The sequence below is a fragment of the Mustela nigripes genome, chromosome 10 (genome assembly GCF_022355385.1).
Source record: "Mustela nigripes isolate SB6536 chromosome 10, MUSNIG.SB6536, whole genome shotgun sequence".
NCBI classification, from domain to species: Eukaryota; Metazoa; Chordata; class Mammalia; order Carnivora; family Mustelidae; genus Mustela; species Mustela nigripes.
The window spans coordinates 31,224,805-31,244,348 of record NC_081566.1 but is presented as its reverse complement, the minus strand read 5'-3'; the positions used below and the strand labels follow the sequence as shown (position 1 = coordinate 31,244,348).

At 42.2% G+C, this 19,544-nt stretch overlaps 1 protein-coding gene across 2 annotated transcripts in view; it reads right to left on the bottom strand.

The window, feature by feature from the left end:
- The window catches only part of KCNH1 (potassium voltage-gated channel subfamily H member 1), a 407,094-nt gene that overhangs the window by 354,472 nt on the left and 33,078 nt on the right, over positions 1 to 19,544 (bottom strand). For both annotated transcript variants that reach the window (XM_059412951.1, XM_059412952.1), the window contains exons 3-4: positions 18,942 to 19,048; positions 1,836 to 1,964 (exon numbers count right to left, since the gene is read on the bottom strand). In XM_059412951.1, coding sequence (XP_059268934.1) covers positions 1,836 to 1,964; positions 18,942 to 19,048 — 236 coding nt within the window. The remainder of the gene's footprint in view (positions 1 to 1,835; positions 1,965 to 18,941; positions 19,049 to 19,544) is intronic.

The window sequence follows — 19,544 nt, the reverse complement described above, 5'->3', positions numbered from 1 at the left end:
GGGAGGGTCCAAATATATCTGTCGTGGCACCGGAAATGGACAAACTTATAAAGTCATGTCTTGGAGAAGGCTTTAAGCGATCACTAGCAGCATTCCTACAGGGAGTACTGAAGCATACGTGCGTGTGTGCTTGTAAGCATGAGTGTGTGCGTGCGTGTGTGTGCACCCAAACACTCATCAGCAAGGAAATGCATCACTGACTCAGGTTAAATGACGTAGAGCATATTTTTTCCTGGACAATAAACCGAGGCGAATCTCACTGCCTCACTTTGATTGATGGCCTCGTTCATTTCCCGAGAGCCGAATGCAGAAGCCTCGGCGGCACGTGAGGCGTGCTCTCTGCTGAGGATGGCTTTCCTACTAAACAACATTTGCATGTCACCCAAAGACCTTCCAGAGGTGGCAAGAGGCAAGCAGCCTGATTCAACCAACCTGCAGATTCTTTACATTTTTAAGACAAAACTTAACAAAGACAAATGGCAAAATATCTAATGGCCTTTAATTGTTTATGAGTTTATTCAATTAAAGAAGCAAAGCGCTTTTCTAGAGGGTAGCAGGGTGATACTTAATCACGAGTCGGTCTTTCACCGTGGAATCACTATCATACTGAGAAATCCTCAAGCTAGAATCCAGAAATCGGGGAATCACAAACCCGCAGGAAAAAGAAGAGATTGCAGGAGGCTGGGGTGCTCTTCGAGAAACTTTACACCTGCTGCCGTCTTGAAACCAAGAGGAAGGCTGCAATTGATTTGCTGGGTTATCAGACAGTTAAAAGGAAAAATATGATGAAAACTATGATGACAGTTATACACAGTGTTGTGCTCTGAACTTTATAAATGCAGGCCTCCAGAAGTGCTAGAGGACACAGCCCAGGAGAGGAGCCACATCTCGCTTTTTATTTCCTCCTATTAGGCACAATTAACAATCACAATGTTGTCACATCCCCATTTGGCTTCTCCCTGGACTCCGCTCAGATCTCTCTGGTGCATCTCGGGAAACCTTAAGGAGCATGGTTCTCAGGGAGCTGGAAAATCAGCCACAGGCCCTAGAAGCACTACAGCTAAGGGGAGCTACAGCCTCCAGGTTACCTCATGTGCACGAATCCCACACCTCCGGGAATAACATGCCACCTCGTGTGTATCTGATTAGCTCAAGCTCTTCAAGAGTACCGTTGTCCTCGAAATTCTAAGCCCTTTCCTTCCTTGGCCCCCAGTGTTATTTAAAGAATACATGCCTGTGATACAGCTGAAGTGAGCACTACCATCTGCAGGTTGATAAAATGACCCATATGCAAATGTCACTCAAGACCCTGGCCTCATTAATACCAAGCTTCCAATGAATTCACCAGCCAAGACTTAACTCAATCAACCACAGAGGCAGAGATATGTTAAAATCTACTTTAACAATCTTGAGATACAAGAAGTCAATCATATTTAACAAAGTTTACATACAAATAAGATGAATGTAGCCATGGACTGCCTCATTTGGGTGACCGGCATCTATCCGGGGGACCCCAGAAAAGAAGCTGCTGCTACCAGAGGTGCCCACCTCCCTTCTTCTGTCTAATCATTACTGGAAAGGGTTAATCTAAAAAGGTATAAAACTGATTCAAATGCTTTCCTAAACAAAGCTTTTTTCCCCTCTCTTCTTCCCCCTTAATATATTCCAGAATGATACGATGCTTTACCCGATACAAATTAAAGTTTAAATCTTGATCTTTGGGCAGAGATTGCCTTGGCAACCTCAAATTCTCTGGAAGGGGGGTCACACCACAGGAATAAAAAAAAAAAAAAAACACAGTGCATAAATATAAGCACACAATCAGAATTACACACCTTTACATGAATCATCCTCAATTGGCTGTTTGAAAGCTGTTATGTCACTGAAAGTGCAAAGGAATAAAACCACTTTATCCTGTTCATTTCGAATTGGAGCAATTTTCACAAAGAACCACACAGGCGTCCCTGAAAGAAATATCAAAAGGTTGGTCAGTAATTTGCATTCTCACATGAGGGGCTCTGAAAAAAAAAGACTTGGGAATGAATAGGTACAAATAATTTCTCATTCTTAAATGGTTTCATTTCTTCAGGGGCTGGGATGTCGTACTGTGAATTCCTCTTCTTGCTAGGATAAGAAACTTTCAGTGACTATATGGCAGGGATTTTCTTCTGGTTCCAATATTTTATAAATGTAGGTCTTTTAACCCTTGCAAAAGGATTAGAAAATGGGTTGAAAAATCCCTTCTGATCTTATGGAAAGTCACTAAGGTATAGAAACCTAAATACTTACCTTAGACCATGCCGTAGGTAAGTAAAGAGCAGGGACCAGGACAGGCATTGCCAACCACGGCTGGCAGACCACGGCAAACTCGAATTTCCATTGCTAAAGGGCCCCAGTGTCCAAATCCAGTTTGGGCATCTATCAATTTGACTCACATGCTCAATCAACCACGGACCAAAAGCTATATTTCTAAGTCTCTCGATTCCCAAAATAAAAACCCAAAAGGTCTAAAAAGCAATGAGCAAATGACAACACATTGAAGAAAGAAGAGAACCACCGCGATCATTCTCCCAGCAAAGACTCCCTCAAAAAGGGAGGTTCCTGTGTGGCTTCGGGCTGTGTTTACATTAGTGCTTTACAGAGCTCAACCACTGTGTTTCCAATTCCGATCCTAATTCCTGAGTGAAAATGGGATAAATGAGCTCTTCCAAAGCACTGTCCTAATCCACACAAGGAGAAGGTGGGCAGGACTCATCTAACTTCTCAGGGAGGGCACCCACTCAGGTGTCAACCACTAACTACACAAAGTCAGTGCCTGGCTTCCAAAACAGAATTAGGGAAAACAAATATTTTCTATCTATAGAGGACATTCTAGCCAGCCACACCAAACAATTCTGTGATGCAAAATTAAATGAGACACAAAGAAACGTAAGTTTTTCCCTATCTAGTTCTCATATCCCCTTAAACAGCATCTGGGATATAAGGACTCAACGATTTGCTGAATTTTGCAGAACTGGGATAATACTTTATATGCTACTTTATAACCACTTTCAGTTTAAAATACATTAAGTATTTCTCCATGCTAAGAATTAGAGAAACTTCCTGGGGCACCTGGGTGGATCAGTTGGTTAAACATCTGTCTTGGACTCAAGTCATGATCCCAGGGTTCTGGGATTTAGCCCCACCTCCCTCCCTTGGGTTTCCTAATCAGCAGGGAGCTTGCTTCTCTCTCTCTCTCTCTCTCTCTCTGTCACTCCTTCTGTTTGTGCACTCTCTCTCTCTCTGCCTGTCAAACAAATAAATATTTTACAAAAAGAAGTAGAGAAGCTTCCTATATACCAGGCATTGTGTTCAGCATTTTACATATATTATTTTATTTTAAGATAGTAAGCAAACAACTCACTGAATCTTGGGAGATGGAAATAAATCCCCAAGAAGTATCTCTGGGCCTCTCTGCGGGCAATCACGGCAAACTCTACCTCATACAACAACATGGCCAGACAGACATCTGACTGACATGAGGATTAGCCAATCCAACTTAACAATACCCAGCTTACACATCTGGTATCCCACTTACTCACATGGAAGGATAAATAACCATAAAAATATATAGTCAAACAGGCAGCAAATGGATCAGATGGGAATATATTCTCCTTACATCTTCATTATCTATACATTCATCCATAGTTAATTTTATTCCTCTGTTGATTTTCTGTTCCATAATTTTCAGCTGCCAGTTTCTGGGTGCTCTTAGAAGACAAACAGGTTATAATGTCACCCTATGAAAAAAGTGTTTTGAAAGAAAAATCCACTATACCAAAAATCACACATAGCCTTCCAAAATCAAGAAGAATATGGCCTTTGAATCACCTACTGTTTTTGAAAGGTCTATATTACTATTCTTCCAGTTCCCTGCTCAGAAACTATGGGATTTTAAACCATTTTCAATTAAACAACAGAAAACTCAAAGCGTCACACCAATTGAACTCACACACCCACAGCTCTCGCTTACATCCTATAGCGGTAAGACAAAAAGCAAACAAATCAAAACACCATTTTCTTTCTGCTCTTTCTTTCTGCTCAGATGGTAAACCAGAAAATGCTGCTAATTTATCAAACCTGTAAGGAATGAGAGGCGAGGCCCCCCCACTCATGAGCTCTAACCCAAGGGCTTCATCTTTTGTTGGATCCCTGGAACCCAGCTGCCACCTATGGGCAACCCACTGTACTTATCAGCTGGGCCCCATGCCTGTGAACTTTTCTGGCTGGGACTGTGCCATCTCATCTTCATATTCCATTTATGGCTCCTGGGGTTGATAACATTACCCACACCTCCCAGATCATGAGAGCCCACTCTGTTTGTCATGGTGGAAGGCCTTTTTCATTTTACTGCAGTTCAAGCTCATCTTGAACTCCCCCCTCCCCTACTTCTAGAGGTCAATCTATTTAAAACTGTGCACTTCTCTCCACCAAACTGAGCCCAATGCTTCCTCCAGAAATTCTGCCTGATTAAACATGTGCTATTCCGATCATTTCTTTTCAGGCAATAAATATGAATCTTATACCAAAATACATATAGCCAAGATGCCTTAGAGCATGTGTCTAATTGATCCGTTGGGCTTCCTGGGGGAGGGAACCTCCTTCTCCCTGATCTGGTATCTCCTCATGGACAGACAGACTTCAAAGGAACTCCCGAGTCTTTTCTCTAGGTTGGTAATTCAGAGGACATATGTAGCTCAACCACTTCTCTTCATCTGCTTTCTTAGAGATGAATCCCCACCCTGCTCTGCTTCCCCATTCTAAAGACGTTAGGGGAGAACTCAAAATGGTAGGGTGATGACCGATAGGAGAAGCCTGCGGTTCTCCAGTGCTACCTGTGTTGGGTGCAGAAGTCTGATTCTAGGACTCACTTTTGGAAACTTTACTTGTCCACAGACATAAACTATGTTCTCTAGGATCAGCTTTGCTGGTCCTAAAGGGGATATTTTAACCTCCATTTGCCTGAGTCCTGAATCTCTCTCAATTGCTTCTGGTAACAGGCAAGGAAGGAAAGGACTATGTGAGAGCTCCCTTTAAACCTTAACAATGGAGGGCTCTTTCCTTAAATAGACTGTAATTCACTCTGGGGCAGGAGATCTGAGGTTTCTCTGTCTCATGACCCTGCACCCTTGTGTAGTACAAGGTTATGCATTGGGTTACATGAGGTTATTATAACAGTCAACTCCAGAAGGTGTCATTTTAGAGTTGGAAAACTCAACACCCTTGGAGGGGCAGGTACTCTAGGGATACCTGCTGAGTTCCAAAGAAATAAATCCTACTTCCAGTGTCTTCAGAGTCACTCAGACCTGCCTCTCTCACAAATTAGCATTCCCTATACAATCTAGGAAATCAAGCATAATTGGCTTAAATATTCATTTCTGAAATTCTTTCAAAGGAGAACATGAATCCCAGCTACTTGGCACAGACCAGTAATCTCAACCTTCTACTCTTTAAAAAAAAAAAATAGATTTATGTATTTATTTGACAGACAAGATCACAAGTAGGCAAAGAGGCAGGCGGGGGTGGGAGGGGGCGCTGAGAGGCAGGCCCCCCACCAAGCAGACATCCTGATGCAGGGCTCGATCCCAGGACCCTGAGACCATTAACTGAAGCCAAAGGCAGAGGTTCCAACCCACTGAGCCACCCAGGCGCCCCTCAACCTACTACTCTTAAGAGCAAAGCATTTTTAACTAGTGAAACATTACTCAAAGTCTCAAAATATGAAACAGGTGCTTCCAATGAACATAGAGTTCCCAGTACCTGGAGCCCTCACTCAGCTTCTCTTCTACCCCTCTGGATGCCCCCAAGAACAGTCAGGAGCCTTTTGGCTCCATTCAGATATAGACCTGCCCAGAGGCAGAGGCCAGGACAGATGGCCTCCAGGGATCTCTCTGAGAGCCTGGGTTCTGGACTATAATTAATTTCACCACGATACAAGATACACCACGATACAAGAGAGGCAATCCAAGCACAAATATTCACACATATGGACACAAAATCAGGAAGATGAGGTTAAAATTCTGCCACTGCACCCAAGTGCCTACAGTGGGCAAATAGAGAAAAGCAAGTATGTGATGTCCTGTTTCTGCAAAAAGGACAAAGGGTGAATGATAAAGGAAGATCAATGCACAAATCTGGGGAAAACATAGCAAAGGCTGATGGCAAAGGCGGCTGCTGCTGGGACAGAAGGTCTTTCCTAGCGGAGGGTACCAGTGGAGGGACAGCTACAGGTCAGGCTCTGCCTCCCACTCACTCTGTGATTCTCATGCTCACAAGCTGCCTCCGGTCATCTAGTATTGACCCTGACAACTTGACGTGGCCATGGGGTTTCTCAACCCTAGCAGTCAGATAACAGAAAAGCAAGGCTCAGGAATATAAAAGATTTATTTGGCCTCCTTTAGGCTTCCTCCTACCCTGGGCCTCCTCCCAAGTACTCTCTGTAACAGAGAGTAAGAGGCAGCCAGGTATCCAGGCCATATTCAACACCAATGGAACTGATGACCATATCACTGATTCATGGGAATGGATGTATGTACTGGGCCATTCAGACAGGTCGAGAAAGGACTGGGGAATGGCTGCCTCCCCTAAGAAACAGACTGGTTGGTCTCAGGTTACCTTCACTGAGACAAATGACAAGTACAGAGAGTCTGAGAGAGCTCCAGGGAGAAGCAGTAGCCGTTGGCCAATAGGACATCTGACTGGGAACCTCACATCCCCGGGTTGAACCCTATCTCTTAGTTTACTGTATGCCTTGGCCATGTCAACTTAACCTCTTAGAACTGGTTTTTTCATTTGCAAAATGGGGATAAGACCTACTTTAGACTCAGTAAAATATATGTGTGTCTGATACATTCCTCTGTTCCTTTTATATTCCTCACCTATAAGACTGAAATGTTCGATCTTACCTCACAGGGGTGTTTGGATGACTTAAAAGAGAATGTATTTCAAGGTGTTTAATGAAACTCCAGAGCTGCCTCTACCTGTTCTGAGGAAGAGGGATGGTCTCAGACATGGGGAAACTAGAAAAATCAATGCCTAAGCCTCAACTTAATTAAAATGTGACTGAAGACCAAAACAAAGTGCGAAACCTAAATAAATGAAGAGAGGTACATTGTTTGTAGATGAAAAGATTCAATTTTGTAACATGTCAACCTCCCCATTTAATATATAAATTTAATGCAATTTCAATCAGAATCTCAATTGTTCTTTTTTTGTTTGTTTTTCTTGGAGTTTGATGAATTGATATTCAACTCAAGTAGAAAAATGAAGGTAGAAGAACAGCCAAGAAAACTTAGAAATTTTTTGAAAGAAAAATAGTAACAAGGACTACCTACCATCACTGACCCTTGAATAAAACGCAATTGAGTTGCACATGTCCAAAAAAATGGATTGTTTTTCTTTTTAGAAAGAGAATTTTATTTGGAATGAAAATACAGAGCCTATCACTTCTACTTCCTCTGGGGGACATGAATTTTTTTTTCAATAAATATATTACTGTAAATGTATTTTCTCTTCCTTACAATTTTCTTTGTTAACATTCTCTTTTCTCTAGCTTACTTTAAGAATACCATATATAGAGGGAGGAGTCAAGATGGCGCAGAAGTAGCAGGCTGAGACTACTTCAGCTAGCCGGAGATCAGCTAGATAGCTTATCTAAAGATTGCAAACACCTGAAAATCCATCGGCAGATCGAAGAGAAGAACAGCAATTCTGGAAACAGAAAAACAACCACTTTCTGAAAGGTAGGACCGGCAGAGAAGTGAATCCAAAGCGACGGGAAGATAGACCCTGGGGGGAGGGGCCGGCTCACGGCAAGCGGCGGAGCAACGGTGCACAAAATCAGGACTTTTAAAAGTCTGTTCCGCTGAGGGACATCGCTCCAGAGGCTACCCGGGGCAAAGCCCACGCGGGGTCAGCATGGCCTCAGGTCCCGCAGGGTCACAGAAGGATCGGGGGTGTCTGAGTGTCGCAAAGCTTGCGGGTATTGGAACGGGAAAGCCGGCTACAGAGACAGAGCCGACAGTAAGCTCACAGCTCGGTGTTACCTTGAACCAGTCGCAGGCTCAGTGAGCTCAGAGCGCGGCCGGAGGTCAGGCAGACGGGAGTGACTGGGCGCTGTTCTCTGAGGGCGCACATGAGGAGTGCGGCCCTGGGCTCTCGGCTCCTCCGGGCCGGAGACCAGGAGGCCGCCATTTGTATTCCCGTCCTCCGGAACTCTACGGAAAGCGCTCAGGGAACAAAAGCTCCTGAAAGCAAACCCGAGCGGATTACTCACCCCGGCCCAAGGTAAGGGCGGTGTAATTCCGCCTGGAGCAAAGACACTTGAGAATCACTACAACAGGCCCCTCCCCCAGAAGATCAACAAGAAATCCAGCCGAGGCCGAGGCCAAGTTTACCTACCAAGGAGTGCGGTCTCAATACCAAGGAGAGCAGCAGAATTCCAGAGGAGGAGAAAGCCAAGCATGGAACTCATGGCTTTTTTCCTGTGATTTTTTTTAGTCTTGCAGTTAATTTAATTTTTTTCTTTTTCATTTTTTATTTTTTTTTCTCGCCTTCAGGTAAAATTTTTTTTCTTAACTTTTACCTTTTTCTTTTTTAACGTATTTTAACTAGTTTATCTAATATATATATTTTCTCTTTTTTATATTTTTCTTATGTGTTTTTTTTTAATTCTTTTCTTTTCTTTTTTTTTTTTCTTTCTTCCTTTTTGAACCTGTTTTTATCCCCTTTCTCCCCCCTCACAATTTGGGATCTCTTCTAATTTGGTTAAAGCATATTTTCCTGGGGTTGTTGCCACCCTTTTAGTATTTTACTTGCTCCTTCATATACTCTTATCTGGACAAAATGACAAGACGGAAAAATTCACCACAAAGAAAAGAACAAGAGGCAGTACCGAAGGCTAGGGACCTAATCAATACAGACATTGGTAATATGTCAGATCTAGAGTTCAGAATGACAATTCTCAAGGTTCTAGCCGGGCTCAAAAAAGGCATGGAAGATATTAGAGAAACCCTCTCGAGAGATATAAAAGCCCTTTCTGGAGAAAAAAAGGACTAACATCTAACCAAGTTGAAATCAAAAAAGCTATTAATGAGGTGCAATCAAAAATGGAGGCTCTCACTGCTAGGATAAATGAGGCAGAAGAAAGAATTAGTGATATAGAAGACCAAATGATAGAGAATAAAGAAGCTGAGCAAAAGAGGGACAAACAGCTACTGGACCACGAGGGGAGAATTCGAGAGATAAGTGACACCATAAGACAAAACAACATTAGAATAATTGGGATTCCAGAAGAAGAAGAAAGAGAGAGAGGAGCAGAAGGTATACTGGAGAGAATTATTGGGGAGAATTTCCCCAATATGGCAAAGGGAACGAGCATCAAAATTCAGGAGGTTCAGAGAACGCCCCTCAAAATCAATAAGAATAGGCCCACACCCCGTCACCTAATAGTAAAATTTACAAGTCTCAGTGACAAAGAGAAAATCCTGAAAGCAGCCCGGGAAAAGAAGTCTGTAACATACAATGGTAAAAATATTAGATTGGCAGCAGACTTATCCACAGAGACCTGGCAGGCCAGAAAGAGCTGGCATGATATTTTCAGAGCACTAAACGAGAAAAACATGCAGCCAAGAATACTTTATCCAGCTAGACTATCACTGAAAATAGAAGGAGAGATTAAAAGCTTCCAGGACAAACAAAAACTGAAAGAATTTGCAAATACCAAACCAGCTCTACAGGAAATATTGAAAGGGGTCCTCTAAGCAAAGAGAGAGCCTACAAGTGGTAGATCAGAAAGGAACAGAGACCATATACAGTAACAGTCACCTTACAGGCAATACAATGGCACTAAATTCATATCTCTCAATAGTTACCCTGAATGTTAATGGGCTAAATGCCCCAATCAAAAGACACAGGGTATCAGAATGGATAAAAAAACAAAACCCATCTATATGTTGCCTCCAAGAAACTCATTTTAAGCCCGAAGACACCTCCAGATATAAAGTGAGGGGGTGGAAAAGAATTTACCATGCTAATGGACATCAGAAGAAAGCAGGAGTGGCAATCCTTCTATCAGATCAATTAGATTTTAAGCCAAAGACTATAATAAGAGATGAGGAAGGACATTATATCATACTCAAAGGGTCTGTCCAACAAGAAGATCTAACAATTTTAAATATCTATGCCCCCAACATGGGAGCAGCCAACTATATAAACCAATTAATAACAAAATCAAAGAAACACATCAACAATAATACAATAATAGTAGGGGACTTTAACACTCCCCTCACGGAAATGGACAGATCATCCAAGCAAAAAATCAGCAAGAAAATAAAGGCCTTAAATGACACCCTGGACCAGATGGACATCACAGATATATTCAGAACATTTTATCCCAAAGCAACAGAATACATATTCTTCTCTAGTGCACATGGAACATTCTCCAGAATAGATCACATCTTCGGTCCTAAATCAGGACTCAACTGGTATCAAAAGATTGGGATCATTCCCTGCATATTTTCAGACCACAATGCTCTAAAGCTAGAACTCAACCACAAAAGGAAGTTTGGAAAGAACCCAAATACATGGAGACTAAACAGCATCCTTCTAAAGAATGAATGGGTCAACTGAGAAATTAAAAAAGAATTGAAAAAAAACATGGAAACAAATGATAATGAAAATACAACGGTTCAGAATCTGTGGGACACAACAAAGGCAGTCCTGAGAGGAAAATATATAGCGGTACAAGCCTTTCTCAAGAAACAAGAAAGGTCTCAGGTACACAACCTAACCCTACACCTAAAGGAGCTGGAGAAAGAACAAGAAAGAAACCCTAAGCCCAGCAGGAGAAGAGAAATCATAAAGAGCAGAGCAGAAATCAATGAAATAGAAACCAAAAAAACAATAGAACAAATCAACGAAACTAGGAGCTGGTTCTTTGAAAGGATTAATAAAATTGATAAACCCCTGGCCCAACTTATCAAAAAGAAAAGAGAAAGGACCCAAATAAATAAAATCATGAATGAAAGAGGAGCAATCACAACTAACACCAAAGAAATACAAACAATTATAAGAACATACTATGAGCAACCAGCATCCAGATGGCCAACAGACACATGAAAAAGTGCTCCATATCACTCGGCATCAGGGAAATACAAATCAAAACCACAGTGAGATATCACCTCACACCAGGCAGAATGGCTAAAATAAACAAGTCAGGAAATGACAGATGCTGGCGAGGATGCGGAGAAAGGGGAACCCTCCTACACTGTTGGTGGGAATGCAAGCTGGTGCAGCCACTCTGGAAAACAGCATGGAGGTTCCTCAAAATGTTGAAAATAGAACTGCCCTATGACCCAGCAATTGCACTACTGGGTATTTACCCTAAAGATACAAACGTAGTGATCCAAAGGGGCACGTGCACCTGAATGTTTATAGCAGCAATGTCCACAATAGCCAAACTATGTTAAGAACCTAGCTGTCCATCAACAGATGAATGGATCAAGAAGATGTGGTATATATACACAATGGAATACTATGCAGCCATCAAAAGAAATGAAATCTTGCCATTTGCGACAACATGGATGGAACTAGAGCGTATCATGCTTAGCGAAATAAGTCAAGCAGAGAAAGACAACTATCATATGATCTCCCTGATATGAGGAAGTGGTGATGCAACATGGGGGCTTAAGTGGGTAGGAGAAGAATAAATGAAACAAGATGGGATTGGGAGGGAGACAAACCATAAGTGACTCTTAATCTCACAAAACAAACTGAAGGTGGCTGGGGGAGGGGGTTTTGGAGAAGGGGGTGGGATTATGGACACTGGGGAGGGTATGTGCTTTGGTGAGTGCTGTGAAGTGTGTAAACCTGGTGATTCACAGACCTGTACCCCTGGGGATAAAAATATATGTTTATAAAAAATGAAAAATTTAAAAAAAAAATACGGTATATAAGGGGGGCCTGGGTGGCTCAGTGGGTTAAGCCTCTGCCTTCGGCTCGGGTCATGATCCCAGGGTCCTGGGATCAAGCCCCGCATCGGGCTCTCTGCTCAGCGGGAAGTCTGCTTCCCTCTCTGTCTCTGCCTGCCTCTCTGCCTACTTGTGATCTCTGTCTGTCAAATAAATAAATAAAATCTTAAAAAAAAAAAAAAGAATATGGTATATAATACATATAAAATTCAAAAATACATGCTAACTATTTATGATACTGGTAAGGCTTCCAGTCAATGGTAGGCTATGAGTAGTTCAGATGGGTGGAGTCAAAAGCTAAACCCAGACTTTCTCCTGCGGGGGCGGGGGGGGGGGATGGACAGACTACTGACATCCTTAACTTTGCCTTGTTCAAAGGTCAACTGTACAGTAACTAAGAGCCATTGGCACTGCCCTAAAACAAACAACAGTGAAAACAACAATATCATTTATTAAGTGCTTACAGTGGGGCCCAGTCCTGACACATTATGGCTAACTTCTCACAGCAACTCTGTGGCATGGAATTGTGTCTGCATTATCCCCCATTTAAATATGGGAAACCCGGGTGCCTGGGTGGCTCAGTGGTTAAGCCGCTGCCTTCGGCTCAGGTCATGATCTCAGGGTCCTGGGATCGAGTCCCGCATCGGGCTCTCTGCTCTGCAGGGAGCCTGCTTCCTCCTCTCTCTCTCTCTCTGCCTGCCTCTCTGCCTACTTGTGATTTCTCTCTGTCAAATAAATAAATAAAATCTTTAAAAAAAAAATAAATAAATATGGGAAACCCCAGTGGAGAGCATTTTAATCAAACTCACATAGCTAATAAGTTACAAAAGGGCTCCTGGAAAAGGAGAGGAGAGAAACAACTTCATGAATGTGGGAGAATCTAGCATCTAAGAAAAGGACAATTTCAAACTGAAAGGGAATAGCTGGATTCTTTAATGCACTGTACTGAGACAATACACTGTACTGAGACAATGTAAATAAGCAATATGGAAAATAAATGAAGTTAAACTGCGATGTCACATAACACACACACACACACACACAAATCCAACAAATTCCAAATGATTTAATGTTTTTAAATAGTCTAACAGAACATAAAAGTACCAGAAGGAAAAAGTGAAGAATATTTTCATGAGTTTAGGTAAAGAGAAGAGATTCTCAAACAGTATATAAAGCTCAGACCCTAAGGGAAAACGGAGCCATAATTTTTTTACTTTATAAATGGTATTTAGAAAGTCTAATTAAAAATAAAAACGTTCTGGTGTGCCTGGGTGGCTCAGTGGCTTAAGCCTCTGCCTTTGGCTCAGGTCGTGATGTCAGGGTCGTGGGATCCAGCTGAGCATCCTGCTGGGCGCTCTGCTCATCAGGGAGCCTGCTTTCACCCACCCCCTCCGCCCCCCCCCGTCTCTTTGCCTGCTTGTTATCTCTATCTCTGTCAAAAAAATAAATAAAATCTTAAAAAGAAAAAAGAAAAACATTTTAAATAGAAATGTTTTTCAACATAGAATCACTATCCCTCACATATAAATAGCTCCTAGCACTGAATAAGTAAAATATGTTGGTTTTCCTATCGGATTTGCCTCCACAACTAGATTGTAACCTCCTCAAAGGAGGTTTCTCCTTTCTTATACCTGGATCTCATAGGCCTTTGGTAGGTAATCAATGAGTATCGTGCTGGAAGGTTCTTCTTGCTGGCCTGGACAATGGCAGGAAAAGGCTTTTCCTGTACTCCTTTGTTACAGAAGCTGACCCAGAGGTCCCAAACAGGAGGTGCCCGCCATGCCACAAATAGTGGAGTCAGTCACCTGCCTCGGACCATTAGCCAGAGAGTGTCCTGCTTTCTCTCAAAACTGACACTCATGATATCCTTGTTTGAAAAATGGAAAAAACTAATTGATTAGCACAAGAGTGACCACCTAAATATTTACTGAATGAGTTTGTTAATGATGACTGTCACCCGTGTATGAGTTAAGGAATGATATGAACCACATAGCATTACTAAAATGCCCAGTTGTTGGTTTTTTGTTTTTGTTTTTGTTTTTTTAATTTGTCGGAGAGAGAGCAAGAACACAAGCAGGCAGAGTGGCAGGTAGAGGCAGAGAGAGAAACAGGCTCCCCGCTGAGCAAGGAGCCCAATGCGGGCCTCGATACCAAGACCCTGGGATTAGGACCTAAGCTGAAGGCAGCGGCTTAACCAACTGAGCCACCCAGGACTCCCAATGCCCAGGTTTCTTCATCAGACTGGCTAACAGATAGAAAGAAACCTTTCAAATCATCCGTCCTTCCAGATACTTAATAGTACTCCACACACTCATTCCAAAGCACACCAGTAAGACTTTTGCTAATTACCCTCATCCACCCAAAGGCAGGACAAACATTAATGCTTATCAAGAGTCTTTCTACGAAATTGTCCTTGCAAATACTACCAAATAATGGGAAAGAGGAAAACTTAATTTATTAAGAGTTTATTAAAAAAAATTGGTAAGAAAATCACTGGAATTAATAGAAGATATGAGTGAAGAATCTGAACAATTCACATAAAAAGGGTAATTTTAAATGGATAGTAAATAGGAAAAAGTACTTCAGTCTCACTAGCATGAAAAACACGCATTAAACAACAAAAAAAGTCCAACTGTAGGCAGTTTGACATTTGAATGTTCTACTGTTTGGTGTTGGTGTAGCACAATGAGTCAGACACTCGAAACCTGTTAATGAATTTGGGAATCAGTTCATTTCTGAAATACTGTTTGGCAAAACATCTCGGGAACCTCAGTTCCTATTCTCTGACATGGTAATTCTCAACTTCTAGGAAATACTTCAGAATCCCAATAAATATATTTACATGAAGATACTACCTTCAGCTCTGTGTTTAATAAAGTTTAGAGCCTCATAAATATCCAACAGTGGAGGAACTATAAATGAATTCTTTCTAAATTATATTTATGGGGGATTTTAATGAGGAGGATATTTTTATGATAAAAGATTAAATACACATATGACTTCAAGTTGCATACATATCAAAATCTCAATTATGTAACATGTGTAAGTCAAAACCTAAAAGGAAACACCGAAAAGTTTATAGCATAGTAAAATTGCTGTGAGTCTTTGAGGTGGGTGGTTGTTTTCCTTCCCATGTTCATGTATTCTCCATAGTAAAAATGATTCAATTTAGAAGTCAGAAAAAAAAATTATTTTAGAGGATGACATGTCACATTTTAAAATCTCAACAGGAGTGCCTTTCCTCCATGAGATCCTATACAGCTTCAAAATGCTGAAAGTTTCAGTCTATTGAACTAGATGTTTTGAAAGCAGGAGCAAACTCTGCCTCCTCCCTTGCTCCCTCCTCCCGCCCATGTCTGCTCCGTCTGCTCAGTCTGCTGCAGGTGATTTCCGATGTGTGTCGAAGTCCTAGAAGCCCCGCTTTGGGTCTCTTGGGGCTTCAGTGCATTTCATCCGCCTGAGCTGCTCTTCTCCCTTCCCTCTGCCTAACTCCCACATCTTCAGTTTCTACATGGATTTGCTCTCTGCTGGGAAAACTTGTTTTCCTGACCTTCTACATTAGAACTCAATGATCCTCTCCAAAGGGTGTCACCATCAAAACACTTACAGCTGTGTGCTGTGGAATAGATGCTGCCCCACCGCTGCTACAGGGGCAAAGGCTGGGCTTCATTTCACAACCACATCCCTAGCGGAAGTCTGTGTCTGACACAGAGTAGTGGGTCAATAAAAAGCAATTAAAAAACAAAACAAAACAAAAAGCATAGGGACACCTGAGTGGCTCAGTGGGTTAAGCATCAGCCCACGGCTCAGGTCATGATCTTTGGGTCCTGGGATCGAGTCCTGCATCAGGCTCCCTGCTCAGTGGGGACTCTACTTCTCCCTCTGCCTCTGTCCTTCCCCCCCAACTTGTGCTCTCTCTTTCTCTAATAAATAAATAGAATCTTTTTTTTTTTTAAGCACAGAATTCAGTGTAAATGTAAAATTCTCAGGCTTAATATATAATTTAAAATTTCTAAATTCCTTAGGATAGGATGGGATATGGAGGTCCTAGGAAGAAACAAACATTATTGGCATCAATTTCATGCTTCCGGTTTTCCGTTCAGGCTTAACCTTGTATGGAATTCCCACTAGCTTTCTAGACATCGTTGTGTAAATCAGAAAGAGAAGTTCCTCCTCAGCACAGAGGTAAGGCTAGGCTATGGTGTATGGAGGATTCAGGAAGCAAACCGTAAGTTGGTTTCTAATTGTCCTCTATTCAGCGAATAGCCTCCACAACCATACACGGTGGCCCTGCCTTCACTCACAGCCTTGGAAGAATAGCCAGGACACTGGAAACCAAGTCCTGGCTCCACGTGACCTTGAATTAGGAATTTAACTTCTTATACAATGTGCATAAATAACATCAGCCATGTCTACTTCATGGGGCTTCAAGAATCAACATTTTAAAATAGAGTGGAGTCCTATTTTCCACAATGTTTATTTTCTCAAGCCAAAGGGTAAGGAAAAAATTGCATATGACCACAATTACTCTGGAAAATTCTTTCCCACCACCCAGAAGTAGAACCCCCATCCCAAGGCTGACATGCTGCCCTAGAGACTAGCATACATCTCTCAATACCCCTCCCACAACCTCAAAGCAGGAAAGAGATGCTAGTTCTTTGTAGAACATTAGTAGAACCAATTGGCTTACATGCATGGGCCAGGTCTGCCTCAAGTACAGAACGTCAGCTGTTAAGAATCACCTTCAAGGCAACGAGACACTCATAAATACAAGGTCTCAGCCCCAGAGGCAGCTGCAGGAACAGCAGCTTCTCCTCCCCCATTGCACACTTCCTCTGGGGTACACGCTCCCTAACAGGTACAGCAAATGAAATCACTGACTCAATTTAAATTAAGTTTCCTCTTCTCTCGCTTTGGTGCCAAACACATATAATTTCAGAAAGTTAAATGCATAGTCTAATGAAGCTTAAAAACTCTAAAGCAAAATATAAATGCAAAGCATTATTTTTGTGACACACCTATCCAATTAGTATGCCGTGTCAAGGGGAAATCCAACTGCTCAGTATACAAAGCTCACAGGGTAGAAAACCTAGAACTTACTCCATTAGCTTGGGGCACATGGACAGGGCCCCTCCTCCCCACAAAAAGGCATGTGTGCTCCTGGTAAGAGCTGGTGCTCTGGGTTGTGGTCACCATGGTAGAGGACCAGCACAGAGCCATTCAGTCTTTCCCCCTGTTCCTCTCCTGCCAGGAGGAACTCAACCTGCTGGGTGAAGAAGGGGGATAGAACAAGACTCCATGCGAGTGTGAAAGCCCTCTTGGCTTAGCTGATGCCTCGAGCCAGTCTCTCAGATCAACATTAGCTCACGGCACCAAGCAAACAGCGCTCTCAGCTGTCTGCTCCAACAGTCCAGACTGAATCTCCAGCTCCTTCCAGAAAAAACGTGTGCCCTTGGGGCGCCTAGGTGGTTCAGTGGGTTAAAGCCTCTGCCTTCAGCTCAAGTCATGATCAAGAGTCCTGGAATCAAGCCCCGCATCAGGCTCTCTGCTCAGTGGGGAGCCTGCTTCCCCCTCTCTTTCTGCCTGCCTCTCTGCCTACTCATGATCTCTGTCTGTCAAATAAATAAATAAAATCTTAAAAAAGAAAAAAGTGTGCCTTTTGCTTTCCAGAGCCAAATGTATCACTCTGAATATGCCACCAAGAGAAACACGTAATCTCATGGGCTATCTGGGCCACTCTGGAAACATTCTATTGAATCTATGAGCTGCCATTCAATCCTACATATAAAGAACAGAAAGCTTTACAGACAAAATCATTTTCTAAAACCAAAACTCAGCACTATTAGACATCTCTGGAACCTGCTATGGCCATATACCCCACTGTCTCATACTTCCAACACAGCTCGTCTCCATTCGAAAGGAAACCTCAGGAGGGAAAAGTGAGTTTTATACCTGTGTACGGCTATTGACCAAAATTCGTCATTAACATACTCCATGGAAGTAACTGTAGCCAAAACAAATACAAATTCACAATCTACTCTGAATATTAATACCATCTCTGACAGAAAAGTAAGGTCATGAGGAGAAGAAAATTTTATTCAGAAACTATATTTTTTTAATTCCACTATAATTAACATACAGGATTATATTCATTTCAGGTGTACAACATGGTGGTTCAACAATTCTATACGATACTCAGTACTCATCCAGATACGTGTGCTCTTAATCTCCTTCCCCAACAGGGCATCTACTGGGGTCACCTGCTGTGCTAGGTACTGTGGAGGACGGACTCAAAGATGATCTGGCCAGAGTCACTGTCCCATGTCTTCCTTTCCCCCAAGAAGCCTTAAAGTCTACAAGTGCTTGCAGCTAGCAGCTCACCATAAGTAAACCAATAAGGAAAACATTACCTTGGCAGAAAAAGAGATCGAGTTCTTTTTTTTAAGATTTTATTTTTAAGTAATCTCTGCACCCAACATCAGGGTCAATTTTATAACCTCAAGATCAAGAGCCATGTGCTCTATTGACTGAGCCAGCCAGGTGCCCCAAGATCAAGAAGTCTTAATTAGGCGGCACCTAGATGGCTCAGTCGGATAAGAATCTGCCTTTGCTTCGGTCATGATCCCAGGGTGCTGGGATGGAGCCCCATGTCTGGCTCCCTGCTCAGCGGGAAGACTGCTTCTCCCTAACCCTCTGTCCCCTACTTATGCTCTCTCTCAAATAAATAAAATCTTGGGGAAAAAAAAAAGAGTTCCATAAAGAAGAGTGTAACTCAGCAAACTACACCATTTATCCCAACATACACAATAGCCTCATGAAACAACATTTAGCTGGTGGGGGAGAAGAAGATGCAAGACAACAGAGGAAGGGCACTTCTTTTACTATGTATGGCAAGCACATAAAGGTATGGTTCGGAATGGTTTGAATACTCACTGTTCTTCTTGTACATCAAAATTTCAAAGGAATTCATCTCATAGTTCTCAAACGTTTGCCGCACCTTTTCAATTGTGTCTTTATCGGTCAGCTCCCCATACATAAAACTGCAAATCAACCAAAAAGCTCAAGTTAGTTTAACAAATATTGAGTATTGTACCAGCACATGTTAAACATCTGTCCTATACCTAGCACTGTGCTATGTGGAATGAACACACACACACTTAATGAAAACCTTCACGATCGGGAGAATCTTAATCTCAAAAACCAAACTGAGGGTTGCTAGGGGATGGGGGTGGAGGAGGGATGGGGTGGCTGGGTGATGGGATACTGGGAAAGGTATATGCTTTGTAAGTGCTGTGAAATGTGTGAGCCTGATGACTCAAAGACCTGTACCCCTGGGGCAAATAGTACATTATATGTTAATAAAAATAATTAAATTTTAAAAAAATTTTTAAGACTTACTGATACACCAGCACTCTGTCACCATCTTCCCCCAAATTAACAGTCAATAAGGGGAGACACACAGAAAAGAGTAGATCAGAAAACAGTGTGACCAATACATTACAGAACAAAAATTTCAGGCACAAAGCCCTGTGTGGT